Source organism: Strigops habroptila, chromosome 5 (genome assembly GCF_004027225.2).
Source record: "Strigops habroptila isolate Jane chromosome 5, bStrHab1.2.pri, whole genome shotgun sequence".
Taxonomy (NCBI): Eukaryota; Metazoa; Chordata; class Aves; order Psittaciformes; family Psittacidae; genus Strigops; species Strigops habroptila.
The window spans coordinates 63150885-63168530 of NC_044281.2; the positions used below are offsets into that span (position 1 = coordinate 63150885).

General features: G+C 41.5%; 2 protein-coding genes across 3 annotated transcripts in view; one reads left to right on the forward strand and one right to left on the reverse strand.

Annotated features, from left to right (window-relative positions):
• WDFY4 (WDFY family member 4) overlaps positions 1-17646 on the forward strand; it is a 137979-nt gene that overhangs the window by 93073 nt on the left and 27260 nt on the right. The window contains exons 46-51 of the mRNA XM_030488245.1: positions 423-508; positions 1409-1471; positions 14813-14855; positions 15662-15781; positions 16337-16454; positions 17133-17242. Coding sequence (XP_030344105.1) covers positions 423-508; positions 1409-1471; positions 14813-14855; positions 15662-15781; positions 16337-16454; positions 17133-17242 — 540 coding nt within the window. The remainder of the gene's footprint in view (positions 1-422; positions 509-1408; positions 1472-14812; positions 14856-15661; positions 15782-16336; positions 16455-17132; positions 17243-17646) is intronic.
• On the reverse strand, positions 4272-9919 carry LRRC18 (leucine rich repeat containing 18). Of its 2 annotated transcripts, none has more exons than XM_030488247.1 (2): positions 9649-9919; positions 4272-5131 (listed from the first exon to the last, which is right to left on the reverse strand). In XM_030488247.1, exon 2 carries the CDS (start codon positions 5123-5125, stop codon positions 4346-4348), a length of 780 nt encoding a protein of 259 aa, XP_030344107.1. In that variant the 5' UTR covers positions 5126-5131; positions 9649-9919; the 3' UTR covers positions 4272-4345. The 2 variants fall into 2 exon arrangements, with proteins under 2 accessions (XP_030344107.1, XP_030344106.1); XM_030488246.1 differs by having other exon boundaries at positions 4272-5158.

Sequence of the window (17646 nt, forward strand, 5' to 3'; positions counted from 1 at the left end):
TTGCTCTTCATTTAGAAAGCAGTGTGGTTGCTTTCTTAAAGAAGCTCTTATTTAGCGTTCCCTTTTCATCTTTATCACCTAATTAATACTACTAGGGTCTTGTTAATCACACTGAGATTTCAAGAAAAATGCTTCAGAAGCAGCAGGAAGAGGCAGATGATGGAGCCAATATCTGGAGTTTGTTTTGGAGTTTGTTTTTTCTTCAAAGCATTTGAAAGCCTAGTCAACCCAGTAGGACCATTCTTACATTTGGAGAAATTTGGGATATTAGGCATATTTTGCTATACTTCTTCACACTTGATACAAAGTCAAGACCTTTTTTTTTATTTTGAAAGCCCTGAAGAATTGGTCAGGCCATGAAGGACTCTTTGCAGCAATAAGTTTGCTCTGCAGCTCTTCACACTGTAAATTTACCTCTCCAGGAGATCGCCTTGGAAATATTCTTCAAAAATGGTTATTCCAGATTTCTTGTCTTCCACGACAGTGACCGAAGTAAGATATTTAAGAGGTAATCATTTATCCTGGCTTAAGATGTTTGTCTTGTTCTGCCCCAGGGGCTTTTTCTTCAATTGCAGCTCCTTGGTGTTTAATGAGTTACACTTAAGCAAAGCTATGAAATTTTTCTTTTGCTGACCTGTAAGTTCTTCAGAGCATTATATAGCCATTGATTTAATGAGGGAGCTAATGCATGTGTAGGACTCTTCTAGCACCCAGGGCTGTGTTGTCTGCCTCTGCATCCCAAGAAATTGCAATTATAGATGTGCTGCTCCTTCTCACTGAGATAAGAGCCACCTGCATCTCACTTCACAATACTGGATGAAAGAAGGTGGTTTTTTTTGCTTTCTTCTAACATACGAAGTTTCATTAGATTCTTTAGGAATAAGATGTTTTTCTCTCTGGGTCTGATTTTGGTTTTGGTGTGGAGTTAACTTTCAACAGTGGAATTTTTGTTTAAAAAGAATTCTCTTTATGTGCTTGTTTTTTTTGATGGAACTTTAATGTAAGACTATGAAGTGAATAATTTGCACTTTGTTTGCTTGCTCTTTTTTTTCCCTACTGCAGTTCTGGCAGTTATATCAGTTTTACTTTCACTGTCCTTTACACAGGAAAAGTACTTTAGTATGTAGTACTTCCTCTGGTAAATTCTGCATCCTGGACTGAGGATTGGTGCTGTTAATTTCTAAATAATCATTGAAGTTCCTTCTGCTCCTGAAATCTCTGAACAGTTTCTAATGGATTATTGGTTTTGCTGTGTTGTCTTGCAGCTCTGTCCTAAGTTAGAGTCTCAGTGAAATGCTTTTCAGAAAGAAAGTTGCTATCAGGACATAGTAGAGATTACATATGCAAATGTCATGTATACAGATAACCATTTAAATTGTTATAATGTGACCTTTCATATCTTCTGTAGATTTTGCTCTTTCCAACCTGCTTTGAAGTCGAAGGGGATAACAGAAGAGTCCCTGAATATAAGGTAAAACATAGGAAACGTTGGATAACTGTAGATAAGTGCAATTATAAAATAAGTGTGAATAAGTTGCACCTTAAAAAAAGCATCTAGAAACTTACCTATTTGTGCCTCTATTTTAAAGACTCAAAGGTATCCCCAGAACTCTGAAAAGTATTCTGAAGTGCAACATCCACAGCATGAAAACATGAACAACGTTTTGAGTAGCTGACTGTGCATAGTTGATTAAAAATTATTACCTCCTTAATATGATTCATTAGTAAGCTCTACGCAGATGGCTAGTGTGGGAAAGAGACAGACAGTGAGTTGAGGTTAGAGCTAATCCATAACCCTTCTGCGTAATGGCCTCTTTATTGTGTGGTTAGGGCAGACAGCAATAGATGTACATATGGATGTTTTGGCATGTTACAGTAACTGTGCAGTGGAGATTCCAAGTCGTTGTCCCTCAGATTTACCACTGCAGGAAAAAACAGTTTTCTCCTGGTGGGACGTGATTGAGAATATGTTCCATGCTGACCTTGAGTTACTCACATACCTGTAAGTCTTCTCAGTTTGGATATCTGAGGAACACAACCTTAAGTGCCTAATTGGTGTCTCAGAAATGATCACCTGGAGGCCAGAATCTGTTGAGACCTTAGGGGCAGGTTGCCACAATGAGTTGTTGTGGCCTGTGTCAGCTGTACTAGTCTCTTTAATTTTCACTCTACCTGTTGTAGATCATTACCGATCTTGTAAGTGAACATTTTCACCCTTCAGTACCAGCCACCCACTTGCAAACAGTATCAGCGCAGTGTGCAACCAGCTCTGGCTAAAGCCTTACTTATGCCAGAGGTGATGGTTGATTCTATGGAGATGTTCTGTGTGGAGTAATCAATAACTCTCCCCAGGATTTCCTTTCCCTGTGCTTGCTGGGTGCTCAACAGGTGGGAATGTCTTGAGATAAGATCTACTATGGCTGCAGGAACTTTGAGCTTTAGCTGGGCTCATGATTACTGTGAGAAACACTTGACTCGTGTATATCCCAGAGGTTGAAGCAGGCTGTATGTCTAGGTTTAAAGTAGCCTGTCCTGAATTCCATAAGGCTCTGCCGCCAGTTTTACTCCACTGGCTGAGAGAGGACCTTGTGCACTTTTAGCATATCTGAGAATGTAAGCTGCCTTTGGCGTGGCTTTGGCAGGGCCATGTTAGAGCATGAGCTAAAATAAAATAAAGAAAATACTGCCACTGCCTAAGAAAAACTGCTCTTAAGTAGAAAGTTAGAGAAAATTACCCCAGTGCACGTGCTTCCCTTTACCAGTCTGGGAACTGAAGGACTGAGGACTTGGTGAGTTTACTTTTCCCTCGTTTGAATTTTGGAGCCTCTTCTGAGTTAGAAAAATTCAAGAGCAGCACAAGGGGCTCCTTCCCCATCTAGGGGGCAATGGCCATGTTTCCATAGCATCCCAGCTTTTCCTGTCCTACCTGAAACAGCGAGGCAGGCCAAAGTTCTTTGCCCAGGCACACTATTAATAAGTGCACAGCCGATGCACGGAAAAAAGAAATTGCTAGTTTGATGTATCATATGACATTGAGGTGATAATATTTCTGGTAAATGCCATATATTTTTTTCCACCTAGTTCATAGGAATAATACACAGTTCTGACTTGCAGAATCTACTGTAGCCATTTAAAAACAATAATGGGCTGTTACTGGACAACTGAGTACTTTGCCCCTGGCACTTTATTCTTCATTTAAATATACTTAAATGTTTGCTCTTACCATATGTTACTGCAGCCACAGCCAGCACCTCTTCTCATGTCATGCTTGACTGCTTTTATAATCTGCCTATCGCTAGTACCTGTATATTGCTATTTGCAGGCTGTCAGCACTCTCTGCCCTAGGGATGTGATTTGAGCAAGTGAATGCTTGTGCTTAGGTGCATGCGCACGTTTGAACAGAAAACTAAAAGTACTGTGGGGACACTGGACCCGATTTCATAAATTCACCAGCTGCCTCTTGCATCATGGAAGAGGGTGACTTTTCTTCTCTTAGACATTGCTTAAGTGATACACCCAGGACCCTTAAAAAGAACAATCTTTTCCCTACTCCTCCTCCCTTTTGTACGTTCCTTGGAGGGAGAATCAGAGGCAGATGAAACATGACGAGTATAGGTAGTGGTGCTGATTGTGTCATGCAAGTTAGAGATCACTGCACCCAGGTATAGCACCCAAAATCCCAGAGAACTTGCTTATGCAGAGTCTGGCCGTTCATGGCAAGCAGGATCACTGGTTTTTAGCTCTAAAGATTGTATTTGCACTGCTTAGTTAATCCCAAGTATAGCATTTGCGTCTGCTGCGTATGCTGAATTGGAACAGGCTTATGGTTCCTTTAGTCATAGTGCCTATCTGAGGTTGTCTGAGGGGTTGGTGGCAGCCACCAGCAGCGGAAGGTTCCACGTCTGTTCTTTCCCCCCCATGTGGTATTTACTGAGACTAGTTCAACTGTGTCTCACCCTATGGAAATGGACAGAACTAATGTTTACGTCTCAGTGGAGTGTGAGTGAAGTTACTAGAAAAAACTATCTTTTTTAAAGATTCTTTCACCAGGCATGTGCACACACAAAAGACCAAAAAAACACCAAACAAACCCAAAGAGGGAGAACATGTTGTAGGAACAGGACCAAATGGAAATAGTGCTTCCTTTCCCAAATGCACCCTTTCCCAAATATCCATCTGTTTTAGTTGGTTTGGATTTCATTTTAGAGACCACAGAGATCTGCTGTTTCTGAAACTGAATAGATCTTTAAAGAAAGAGAACCACAGAAAAAGGGAGGAGGGTCAGCTTTTTATTAGCTTGGGCTGGACTCCATGGGACATGGTCTGTGGAGTACCTTGGCATATTTCAAGGATGTGTGTCTTTTACTCTCCATTCTTCTTGGTTATCCCTTGCAGTGGAATTGGGTGTAAGGAGTAAAGGGAAACTTAGATTCTTTGAAGAGCTAGGTGTCTCACTGTGTAGCTTATTCAGCTTGTCCTTCTCACCCTGACACACCTTCAGGCAGGAAGAGCACAGGTCTTTCTCTTGTACTAAGTAAAGAGTTTCTACGCGTTTAATGGAGTCAGCATACTCTTCTTGCTCTATTGAATCTAGAAAAGGATTTCTGTCTGCATTCAGTTTTTTGAGCTTGGGAAGATTTTTCACACTGTTTGGGATGGTGGTCAAGGAATTGTCAAAGAGACCTATCTCCTGAAGTTCCTTCAAGGCCCCAAGGCTGGTGGGAATACTGTCAAGACAGTTCAAGCCAAGGTTGAGAATATGCAGGTTCTTGAGAAGGTTCAACTCCTCTGGCAGATTTTTGGTGGTCAGCTTGTTGTTGGATATGTTCAGGTAGAAGAGGTTCTGAAGCGTACCTATTGCCTTGGGCAAGTCCTCAAGCTGATTACTATGCAGGTCCAGCCAGCGCAGTTTCTCGAACTTCTGGATGCTGTTTGGAATTTTTTTTAACATGTTTCTGCTCAAATCAAGTTCCTCCACATCAGCCAGTTTTAGAATGCAGTTGGGGAAGGTGGTAATACCCATCTTGCTTAAGTCAAGACGACGCGCTCCGTCAGGAGCTATCCGGATGGAATTTTTGGCAATTTTCAAGGTGATCTTTTTCCCTTTTGCTTTCCCCTTGGCCATCTCTCGCTGAAAGACAGACAGATACACCAGACTCTGTGGATAAAGTGTAGAAATTCCAGTAAAGCCTTTGAAAGCAGTGGCTGCTTGTCCCTAATTAAAAACAAAGTAATCCCATAGTTATAAATTTACACGTGGCTGCTGGACTCTTCAGAGGTTTTTTAGGTTGGTTTTTTTTTTGAGATCAGGACTTTTCAACCCTGAAGCTGCAACTCTGATAGCTCTTCCTGAAAGTACTTTGAGTAGGTGAAATTCTAACAATTTACAACAATGTTTTATTGCATTGTAGCACCTATATTATATTACAAGGTGAAATTATTGCTTTCATCCCTAGATACTGATTTGAGCTCAGCATGTAATGAAACTGAATGAAATGTGTTATTGTCCATCAGCTGTTTGAGGACCTGAGCAAAATGTTTTGTGGGTCTCAATCCAGTCCTGCGCTTTAGGAACTGCACTAAAAGAAGTCAACTTCTTTACATGTCTGGCATCTGTTGACAGGTTGGTTAAATGTCCTGTTTAATGGACCTAAGTTTTGGGTTCTGTCTGCTGTTGGAAGATTTAAATATTTAGAGCAAATGTTTAAGAGTATTGTTTAAACCAGGAACATAGCAGACTCCCAGATTTGCCAGGACTGCTTGCAGTTCACACATCCCCCTGCAGGGCAGACTGTGTAACAGGCGGCCTGTGTCAGTGCTGCTTAACCTTGCCTTTCCACCCATACTGTGGGATAGATGAACTCCCAGTACCAAAGCGCTCTGCTCTCAAAAAATGCATGTAGGTGTTCTGGTCAAGCTTTTGACTCATACTGATGCTCTCAGCATGTGTCACATGCTTTGTTGAATTGAGTCCTGTATGCGTAGTAGTCTACTCTAGTCTTAGGTTTGATCTCTCTAATCAAAGGTCACCAAATATGGCTGCTGATAATGGCTAGTGGTAAAGGAAATAGCTGATTCCCTGAAAATGGATGACAATGTCCCTCAGCCAGAACGCAGAAAGGAGCATGGGTTACAGCTGGCTAATCTCAGGATGGTACTGGAGTTCTGGTATTTAATTGAGATAAGAGTGAAATCACAGCATTGATGAATGGTTGTTTTAGGACAAAATGTGGATTTGTCTACAATTCATTTCTCTATTAGAAAGGCTTCACTACAAACCCTTGAGGCTTTTTGGGTGCTCATTAATCATGTGCAAATATATGAGGGGAAGTTCAGGCTACAACTAAGGCACTTCAGCTCCTTTTCAATTATATGCGATAACCCAAAATAATGCATAAGCAAGGCGGTTGCCTGCCAGTTACCACCCAACCTCCCAGGACCTCTGTAATGAGGTACATGTTTTAGAAAATCCTGGAAGCAGCACAGTGGGGTCAGTCTTGCGTTAAGGTTATGTTCCCAAACTGAATCTTTGTTATATAAAAATATTTAAACACAGTTAAATCTTTCTGTGTCTGTCACTCCAGTGTTTCTATCTCTCATCAGTACTTACAGGGCCATATTACCATTGTATCTGAAGCCCTCTCACTCTTTGCTGTATTTAACCTTACAGTGCTCCTGTAGCAATACCAATTCTATTCTTTCCATGGTGTAGACTGGTAACTGAAGTAAAGTACTCTACAGTAGAAAATTAAGCACTTTTTTTACCTTTATTGATGTTAGTTTAAATAATTTGCCCAGGAGTGGATAGGAAGTTCTGGAGATTAAAACAACGGTTTTTTTATCACAGTTCACTCATTTTAAGGATTTGATTCAATATTCTTGCTGGCAATTCTGTGAAGATGAAGTTCAGCTGCACGGGAAATGTCAGAGCCCTAGTGCTGGTACAGGATACCCTGAGTCTCTTATTAGTGCGCAGAGAGTGACTACCATGCTTCAGAAAAAGATCTGCAGGGCAGCTTCCTTGCGTTTTGGCATGATGGAAAGAGAGTTTCTGCTTCCTGCAATTGGTGTTCACCTGGTGACATTTGGGTCCAACTTTCTCTTTGTCTGTTTTTGTGTTGGATGAGTTGACCAAAACATTTTGATCAGTGAAGCTTTTCAGCCAAGTGTGTCTTTAAAAATATGAAAGAGAGCCTTAAGGGAAATTCTTTTTTTTCTTTTTTTTTAATTAAAAATGGTAATTTATTTTAAAATGCTTTTTAAAACATCTTTAAAACTCTCAGAAAGAAAACATTTTGTTCAGCTCTTAATAATTTTTCTATCACTTTTCATTTAAAATCCAAGAGGGAAACTGATGCAAACCTGTTTCCTTTCTGAAGAATACCAGCTAGGCAAAAAGTCAACCTGTTCTGCAGCTGTTTGCTAATGTTGGTTCCCAGTGCGGGTGTCCCTCAGTGCTGCGCGGGCCTGGGAGCACTAGAGGGAGCCTGGTGTACAAGGTTGAGTGCTGCAGACTTGTCAGGAGTAACAGCAGAGTTTAACCTTTGGGTTTGGATTCTACTCTGTCAGTAACGCTTGCCAGCTTGTTACGAAATTTGAACCTGGACCTTTCAGATTTTTAAGGAGTCCAAACAAGCAGATCAGTGTAATTTTCCTGAAGATAGATCTCTCTGTATGATGTGCTGGATTATGCCCAAACATCAGAGATTTAACTGCCTCCTTTAGTTGGATTTTTTTAAAATCCTACTGTGGACCTCTCAGATGCACTGATCAGGAAAACATGAGTCCCTAGGGAGTGTTCACTCTTTCCAAATGCTATTTCCTTCGGGTTGAAAGTTGGAGCCACCTTTCAAACTTAGAAAAAGGTGATTTTCCATCCCAAAGATAGGGATTAGAATTAGAAATCTGCAGAAACACCGCAGCGCACCAGACAACTTGAAGGAGATGGATAGCTCTCTTGTCTCTGCATGCTTGTAAACTAATTATCAATGTTTCACAGGGCTGTAGCTGAAATAATGGAGCTTACTTAGCCACGTCTCATTTTCTTTAGCTCTATATAAGAGGGCTCCAGTTCTGTGGCCACTGATATTAAAAATTCAGGAATTGCAGGAGCCCTCCTTGCTGTAAATGTTAATTATGCTTGTTCAATCTCATGCTTATAGTGCATCTCCTGGAATAGCACAGGGAGAGGTACATGTGTTGCCCTGCTACCTAGGAAATTCTGGTAAGAGAGAACTCTCTCATTTGCTCTAAACCCTCACCCTGCTGCCAGGTTCACCTTCTCAGTTATTGGCAAGCCTTTGCCCAGTGGTGGTGCATTTCTGTGTGATACAAGATCTTGCTAAAGAGGATCTTGACTAGAAAACGCTTTCCTTTTTTATCTGTACTTGGTAAAATCTTTGGTCTGGATTCGACTTTTGAAAGCCCAGGGCTAACCCCAGAGCTTTAGGAGTGTTTCACAGGCACAGAGCTTTGTGGCTGAACTGATACAGAAACAAGCAGAAAATGTGTGAGGGGCATCATGCTGTCTGTGGTGCTCTGTGTTGCTGAGAGCTGCAGGGACAGAACAGCCCTTGAGCATAAGTGCCAGGACTGTCGGTGTGTGTCTCAGGCAAAGAAGGATTGGAGATTACTCCTTAACTGCACTTAAGCACTTGCAGAGGGCCCAGTCATGACTGATTATAGCTTAAGTCTGTTTTAAGAAGGAGATCCAATCCTAGAAGAATACAGATTTGGACCCTGGTGATGCGTCTCTTCTACCTGAACCTTTCTTCTTTTCTCATTATAGGGCTGGTAGAAGCAGAACAGGCCTTCTGCCTGTGACACTGGGTGTTTCAGGACCTCCACCTCTGTGCCTGTTTTTAACTCTCATTAGGTTCCTGCTTCCTACTGCACTGCACCCAAAGCTGCACAGAACCACTTTGATCTCATCTTGAACTAGTCTGCGAGAAAAGTTTTCTCTGTCTTTCCTCCTGAAAGTCCGTGTATTACAGAGCAGGCTTGCCAAGTCCAACGGAACTACACATGCTCTGCACCTCTCTGAGGGCAGGAAAGCAGTGAGGTGACGTATTCTAATTCACCCATGGAATAGTTCTGTGGAAATCGTAGAGTCATAGAATGGTCTGGGTTGGAAGGAACCTTAAAGGTTATCTAGTTCCGACCACGCTGCCATGGGCAGAGACACCCTCCACTAGACCAGGTTGCTCAAAGCCTTGTCCAACCTGGCCTATTAATACTTTCATATAAAGCTTAAAACCAACATTCATACAGCAAATGATTTTGCATGAACCAAAGCAGTTCTAGCTATGGTAGGCTTTTATTTCCCTGCTTACAAGCCTATTACCATTTCTTTGTAGTTGGATGCAACCTGTTGTGGAAGAGAGATTAATTCATTGACTATCTAAAATGCAATCTCTTGCTAAAAGGCAGGTTTAGACAAATCCTGCCATGAGCAAATAGAAAAAAAAAGAGGTTTCCTTCCTTATTTTTCTTACTTTTCTAGATCACTTCAGAGCTATCACACAGTGCAAGGTCACTTATAAAATCAAGGCCCACCAAGAGTTAATAAAAATGTAGTTTCATTTTTACAATTTGGCCAGACTGCCCCCCTGAATAAGATCTTACTGGCTAGCAGCTAGGAAGACTTACCAGGTGAGGTATAGATGTGTAGGATTAACCTTCGTTACTGTGCAGTTGTCCTCTGTCTTCTCTTCGCTGAGTCATGGATTAGTCTTTCAGTCTGTAAACAAATGCATGAGCAGAGACCACAGGACAATTTCCTTTTTGCAGTCCTGCAAATTCCGAATCATACTTCCTTGATGGAAAATGGCAGCCCTTCAAGAAACTTGTGTATGTGAGTGTGCAGAGGGAGAAGGAGTGGCAAAAAGGCCTTCCCCCACTTCAGAGTCTTTCAATTCAATTCTCCTTCCACAGCCCGTGAAACTTCTGTTCCTAAGCAACAACAATGCTAAGTCCTTGGAGATCATTTGCATAATGTTTGGTTCCAGCATGCGAGTTCAAGCTGGAGGGAAAAGAACTGAATGACATGCAGTGCCCGGAAATGTTAGATTTCAAACTATGCAGAAAGAAAAAACATCTGGACCTCGTTAGAAGCTGTTTGTCAGCTTCTAACATCGCCTTAACTGTCCATTTTAGTCATTTGGCTATTTCATTTTACTTGGCTGTAACACAGTGTGAGATACTTGTATGTGTGTGTTAAAACTCACAACATTTGTGATACCACCCTTGGCACGTGCTGTGTGAGATAGATATGGACACAGAAGGGAAGGTTTATTCAGCGGCACAGAAGAGAGGTTATGAGCTGCAGTTTATATTCCTCTATCTGTGACCCTTCAAAAGTGCAGTTGGTACAACAATTTCCATTTGTAGCATGTGAATTTACTGGAGTTTCTCTCTGTGACTGGGGCTACCAAGCTCAAGCTTTTAGTAATTGGCTGCAATAATTCCAAAATAGTATCTGGAAATAAGAACTGTGGAAGAGAAGTAGTGGTGTGTTTTGTGGTAGGTATTGTTCACAGGAGATCCCTCTCTTGCTGATAATGGGTCACAGATATTATTGGCATTAAGAAACTGACAATGTTGATGTACTTGCCTGATTCCAGGGATGGAGATTGCATTCTGCTCACCTCAATGAGTTAATTGAATTTATTTTATGTTTTATTTCACACACACAAAAAAAAAAAAAAAAAAAAAAAAAAAAAAAAATCTGAAGTGTGCCTGAGTGCAGCATTTCTGCAGTGGAAATGTTATCCCTTTTTCTGGTTTAAGCATGTGAGTACACACAGTGCAAAACAGTGTTCCGTAAAGGAAGGAGATTCCTTTCTCCTTCCCTAGCCTCTTCAAGACATCCTACTTCAAGGAGCCCTACTTTAATATTATACTTGTTTATAAATTTTGTATTATATTTCTCTATTCCTTGAGCACAGGTACAATCAAACAAGGAGGACACTGTACCTTTAGAATAAAGTAATGTAACCTATCACTTTTCTGAGTTTGAGGGAGACTTGATTGTTTCACAGGGAAAGCTGACATTCCTTTTGTTCTCTTTCTTCCTCTTTTTATAGTAGGATTTGGACCTAGCTTGTGGCTTACCAGGAAGGGGATTTTCCTTACAGTATTTTTTGTAATTGCAAAGATTCTTTAAGGGAAGTGGGTTTAGGAGAGGCTTGGCACTGTTTTGCAGACTTCAGAAGTCCAGAGGATGGGAGGCAAAAAGAAAATGAAAGCAGCTTTGTGAAGTCTAAGAACCTCTTAAGTTTATTGGAATTTTAGTATTAATTTCAGCAGGGGCAAAATCTTATCCTTTGAGATTATCTCATCTGCAGTGAATGTCCAGATGCATTGAGGTCCACCTGTCTCTAGCAAATTGAGAGCACTGGCTATCACAAGAGTGAGATCATAGTCTGATGTTAATGGAAGAGGGATTAATAAATCACTTATGTATAGCATAGCCAAAGGTGGATGATCATTAGTACACATCATGCTTAAATTCTGCCAGGGCTGGTGCACCACAAATACCTTGTAGATTTAGATATAGATAGGTATATAGGCACATCTCTTAACTTCACATAACTTCACCCCCTCTTGAAGTTTATTTATTTACATTTATAAAGCACTTCTGTTTCTTTTTCAAACAAGCCTTTGATTATCTATTTATTTTTAAATGCGCTTACTGTGGTTGGTTAGCTGCAGTTGATCTACTTTGAGCTTTGCTGTGCTGGCTAGAGAGGTGTTGGCAGGAGGAATGCTGATGGATTACCATGGAGAAGGGAGGAACAGGCTTGAGCTGCCTGTAATGTGATTTGTGTTCTGTGCCCTTGTGAGTCAACAAGGGAGAACGTAGAATTCTAGATCTCTGGGGACTTGAAGGGAGCATCCTTCCTGGTCCCCTGAGACCCAGAAGGATGGCTTTTACAGTGGAGTGACTACATTTAGCCTTGCCTGTTTTCATGGCATGGTGAAGTTGTCAGCATCTTTGAGTTGGCTTCCAAAGTCAGAGAGGATTGTTTTAACCCTTGTAGAGTCCTTATTAACTGTTTAGGGCTTGTGACAAGCAGAGCAAGAGTTTCACTGGAAGGTCATGGCACCCACAAGTCAGCATATGTATATTTGCATGATATACACACAGACTTGCCCAACTTAGTCCTTTGTATAGTATTTTATAATGCTCCCACTTTGAATGTTGGAGGACTGATGGATTGGGCAGGTTTGTACATTACATAATCCCCTGCTTCCTAACTCAGCCATAAATCCAAAATAAACCTGGGTGGTTCTCGTGAGCCAGTCTGCCCTTGTGGAAAGGGAAGAACCTAACTTGATGACAAACCTAACTTTGGTGACAAACACCCTAATCCAACACACTTCAAGCAATGCCAGGAATCCTGATCCTGTTCTGTCCCTTTGAGATGTGCTCTCTGAGTTCCAAATATCTGTTGGAGACCTTAGAAAGGCCAGTGGAGCAAAGCTCTGTGTAATCTATGATCGTTCCATATGCTCAGCAGGACAACTAAACAAAGCTTAAGAGTTGTAGACCATGTGCTAGAATTGGTCCTGGGTTTCATGTTTGTTCATGGAATAGGTTATTACTTAGGCTATGTAACGTACTTCCCTCAGATACACGCTTTTCTCTGAAGAGAGTGCCTAAGCAAGAAATAAAATACTGTGTTGAGTAAATGCTAGTGTTTTTCTTTTATGTACACTATTAACTGGTTCAGAACTGAATAGGCAGTAAAATAATGAGTCATAAACATAAGAGGTTGTTTACAAGAATTTACTACTGCAAATTCAATAAAACTGTAATGATCATAGACCATTCTGGTGTTTTATTTAGATCTTTAAGGCTGCTTTCAGCCTACCTTTTCTGTGTGTTTCTAGTGTGATCCAATACAGAGCACAAGAGTGAAAAATAGCAGCTAGTTATTCCTGTAGCAGTTTTATAATCTATGGCTGAACTGATTTCCTTCACTTCAGGAAGTTAGTAGTCCTGCCTCTGAGCTGGCACCTTAGAATTAGTTTAAAAATGTACACTCAAAGGGAAAAGCATCTCCTACCACCAGTTATATCGTATCACATCAGTAACCCTGTTTACTTTGGCAGACAAAAAGTTTCTTTAATCCATATGCTGGTTTTGGTTGGAATAGAATTAATTTTCTACATAGTAGCTGGTATGGAGCTATATTTCAGATTTGTGCTGAAAACTGTTAATAACACAGGGGTGTTTTATTGCTGAGCAGTGCTTACACTGAGTCAAGGCCTTTTCTGCTTCTTATCCCACTTCACCAGTGAGTAGACTGGGGGTGCGCAAGCAGTTGGGAGGGGACACAGCCAGGACAGCTGACCCCAACTGACCAGAGGGATAGCCCATCCATATGACATTTGCTCAGCACATAAAGCTGAGGCTAGGAGGGGAAAGGGGGGACATTTGGAATGATGATGATTGTCTTCCCAAGTAACAGTTATATGTGGTGGAGCCCTGCTTTCCTGGAGATGGCTGAACACCTGCCTGTCAACAGGAAGTAGTGAACTAACTCCTTGTTTTACTTTGCTTGTGTGCATAGCTTTTGCTTTACCTATTAAACTGTCTTTATCTCAATCTGTGAGTTTTCTCACTTTTACCCTTCTAATTCTCTCCCCCATCCCACAGTGAGGGGAGTGAGTGAGCAGCTGTCGGGGGCTTAGTTACCACTTGGGGTTAAGCAACGTCAATCCAGAAGCTGTCACTTATCTCAGTTTGGTCTCTAGGAATTTTGACAAGAGCAAGCCCAGATACTGATACACCTTCTAGTTCAGTGTAGGTGAACTGTGACTTTTGTTTGCTCAGAACGTTTAACTCTTTCACATTTTCAGGTGATTTCCCCTGTTTAGAATCTGACTTTAGCTGGTTTTATTTATTTAAACTTGTAGTAAAAAGTTGCATTTTGAGAACAAAGAAAGTGAAAAAACCCATGTTTATTACTTCAAAAAATGTAGAAATGACAGCCCCCTTTTTAAGGACTACATTAGTTTCAAAGTGCTTTGTGCAAAAAGAACATCATTGGTATGGAGACTGAGACACCTCTGTTTTCAAGCCAGTATTTTCAGAATGCTTCAGAAAAGCATAAGCCTTTGAGAATCAGGCTTCAGAATAGAAACAGACAGCCTTAATGGTACCTGTCACTAGCACTCTAGATCTACAATGAGAAGAGACTGGGAGCAGACTGATGAACAGTGTGGCTTACCCAGAACAGCTGGGGAGGTGCCTGTTCTCAGCTGTCCATCTGCTTCTGCCGGGTCATCTTCTCTGCCTGTGAGCCAGCTTCTGAATTCTTGCAGTTTACCATGTGGCATCACCACCGCAGTTCACAGTGATATCTTAAGGCAAAAAGAATCCATCCTTAGCACCGCTACCCTACTTCCTTCTTTTTCCTTTATTAAATATCATACTTTGAGTGGGACTTCATTCAGAAGCAGACTGGCAAGTAGCCTGGGAAGAGTCAGCATGTCACAGAGAGAGTGACTGACAGTGATAAATTCATCAGCCATCTGAAGCTAGACCATGTCTGTTCATCAGGCAGAGCCTTCCTTCCTAATGAAAGCAGTAACAACATTTGTGTCGTGCAGCACTAACCTAACTGACGACGTTGTGATCTGGGAATTATTTGGTCACTGATGAAACCTCAACATTCTTCTAGTCTTGGTGTTCTCTCATTTCTGAGGGATGAGAGCATGGGGCACGGGGAGCACAGATGTTAGTGTTGACTTTTTCTTACTGTTCTGAAGCAGGCTATTTCAATCGAATGCTTGTTCCATACAGGAAGCACTCAGGAGGGGAAAAGACAATGCTCCAGAAGTGGCAGGTAAGCTAAATCTTGCCTGCACATGGTTAGGCAAAGAATTACAGCACCTGTCTGTATGTCCGCACACAGATAAGTGTGTGTGTATGTATGTACTTCAAGGCCCAAGCTGTTCGCTTGCTGCTGGAGGTGAGGTTACTGTCAAGAGGAGCAGAGTATTTACATCTGATTATTGCAGAGGTTTTGCTCCTCCTGCTGTGAAACGTATGGTGCTACTGTTTGGCAGATTAAGTGTGATTTTATGCACATTTTTAAACTGAAATGAAAGACAGCCACCTAGTTGAATGACTTCACAGATCATCTGTATGCCTAAATCAATGCACCTCTTTTTTTCCCAGATGTTTTACTGAGCTGAGAGATGCATTTACTTTCCTGTATCGCTGATCTTGGTAACCCAAGAAACACTGAAGAAATCTATACCTTCTTGTTTATATGTAGCACTTAGTGCAGCCTTTTCTGTACAGGCAGTTGTCCAGGATTTTCCAGTATACAGACTGCATGCATTTGGCTCACTTTTAAATTGGGAAAAAGTGCTCTATTATGCAAATGCAGCATAAAAGCATTGCATGATTATAGACAAATGCAAATGGTCTGTCTGAGGAAGAGCCAGAATAAGGACAGATTCAGTTGAATTGGTTGTTGTATAAGAGATATTGTACTGATCTGAATGGCAATGGATGATTAATTACACTATTTATAATTCTTGTCCTGGTGGACCTGGGAACCACAGGGCTGCGAGGGTGCCTTTGAGGCATGGTTTTCAGGGGTGGAGTAGGGAGATTTTAATGCTTGTTTCTTTTCTCTGGCAGAAGAGGGAGATCAGCAACTTTGATTACCTCATGTACCTGAACACACTGGCTGGCCGCAGCTACAATGATTACATGCAGTATCCTGTATTTCCATGGGTCCTCGCTGACTACCACTCCGAGGTCAGTGCTTGCTGCAGCTTTCTGTACTTTCTGTGGCAGCAACCATATGAAGCTTTGTTGAATGATGCCATTGAAGCAGAGGGGCCTAGACCAAGGGTTCAAAATTTGAGATAGTAAATTTGAACTGTATTGATTCTTTATCAGCCTTATCTTCAAATCAGCATGCTGAGGAATCACATTCTGCTTCAGAAAGGCATATGAACATTTGTTAAATACATACCAAGCTAAGGGAAGGCTGCATTGGCTCAGCAGACAGTCTGGGACAGGTTTCTCTGACCCCTGACAAGGAGGTTGGGAGAGAAATGCCTTCAGAGCAATTTGCAGCCTGCCAGATCATTTATTTGTGAAGCTCCTTGTACATCTTTCAATGGCACGTGCTGCCACTCTTTCAAAGTCCCATCCCAATTCTGGAGATGGCTGGTTTTAGTACTGAATCTGTGACCTTCTTGTACAGGTGAAACTTCCAATGCAGTCTTGCTGTTATCCAGTGTCACTGAGCTAGTCATGATGTCTAAGACTCTAAAAATCTACATCTTTGCTGGTTTTGCTTTTCAGACACTAAACCTTACTAATCCTCATACGTTTCGGGACCTGTCAAAACCCATGGGAGCACAGACTGTGGAGAGGAAACGCAAGTTCATCCAGCGCTACAATGAGGTGGAGAAGAGTGAGGGTGAGTGGTTTAGGACATTAACAGACAGCAGAGGCTTGAGGCCCTCAGGCCTTTGGAGATGTTTATGAATCCCTTGGAAAATGTCACCCAAAAACTTTCCAGAACTATGGCTAAGGGAAGCACCATGTCGAGGTGATCCTCTCACTTCTGGATACAAACTGGTTGAGGATTTGAATAGAAATGACTCCTGCAACTACTGCCTTATGTGCCTTTTATTGCTGCATTCTGTTCACTTCCCTTGGGCAGGAAGAGAGGCTACAGCAAAAAAGCAATATTCTGTAGAAAAGACTGTGCTGTTAGCTAAGCCGTACACATTAGTTTCATTTGTTAGGTAAGCTTAGCTAACAGCTACTTTAAGAAAAGGAAACAGGATGTTGAGGCTGTTGAACTGTGGAGATCAAGACCTTTTCTGGCACTAATGGGGAAAGGGATGGTCTGGAAAGTAAAAGGCCTTATTTTTCAGAAAATGAAATGTGGAAGGCAAAAAAAGAGCATATAGAGATGGTAATAACTGTGCCCATTAAATGCAAATATGCAAGGTGTGCTTTTGCTCACAGATCCTTGAACATATCTGCTTTAAAGACCTGCTACCTATTTAGTTGTGCTATGGTAACTGGATGCTATGTGTTTGAAATGGTGATATTTTGCACTGGAATATGATTTCTGTCCAATTTACAGGAGACCTGTCAGTGCAGTGCCATTACTGTACTCACTACTCATCAGCAATTATAGTGGCATCTTACCTGGTCCGAATTGAGCCATTTACCCAGACCTTCTGTTCTCTGCAGGTAAGGGGGCAAGATAGCTTCACTACTATACCTCAGTATGAACCATGTAGCACATTACAGTGGCTGTGTAATGTAGGGGGACTAATTCTTTTGACATTTTCTATGGACTCTGGGCTCAGCAAGGGCTCTCTGCTTTGTCTGTTGAATTCAGTGAAAATGTCTTAATGGCAGCATGACTGATGCCTGATGATCTTGTTTTCTTCTAAGGGAGAAGGTTTATTTACTTTTGGTCCTGTGGTGCGTTTTGTGAGAGCTGAGGCATATAATCACTTAGGCAATCTTTTACTATCTGTCTAAACATAAGCTTCTGACTTTGGGACACATGAGACTTTCATGGTAGGTATTCTAAACTCAAGTGCCCATACATTAATGCAGCTATGGGCAGAACTTGGGAGTTGGCTGTG

Excerpts from the sequence above, each read along its gene's own strand:
- LRRC18 (XM_030488247.1), bottom strand. The coding sequence starts at position 5,125 with ATGGCCAAGGGGAAAGCAAAAGGGAAAAAGATCACCTTGAAAATTGCC.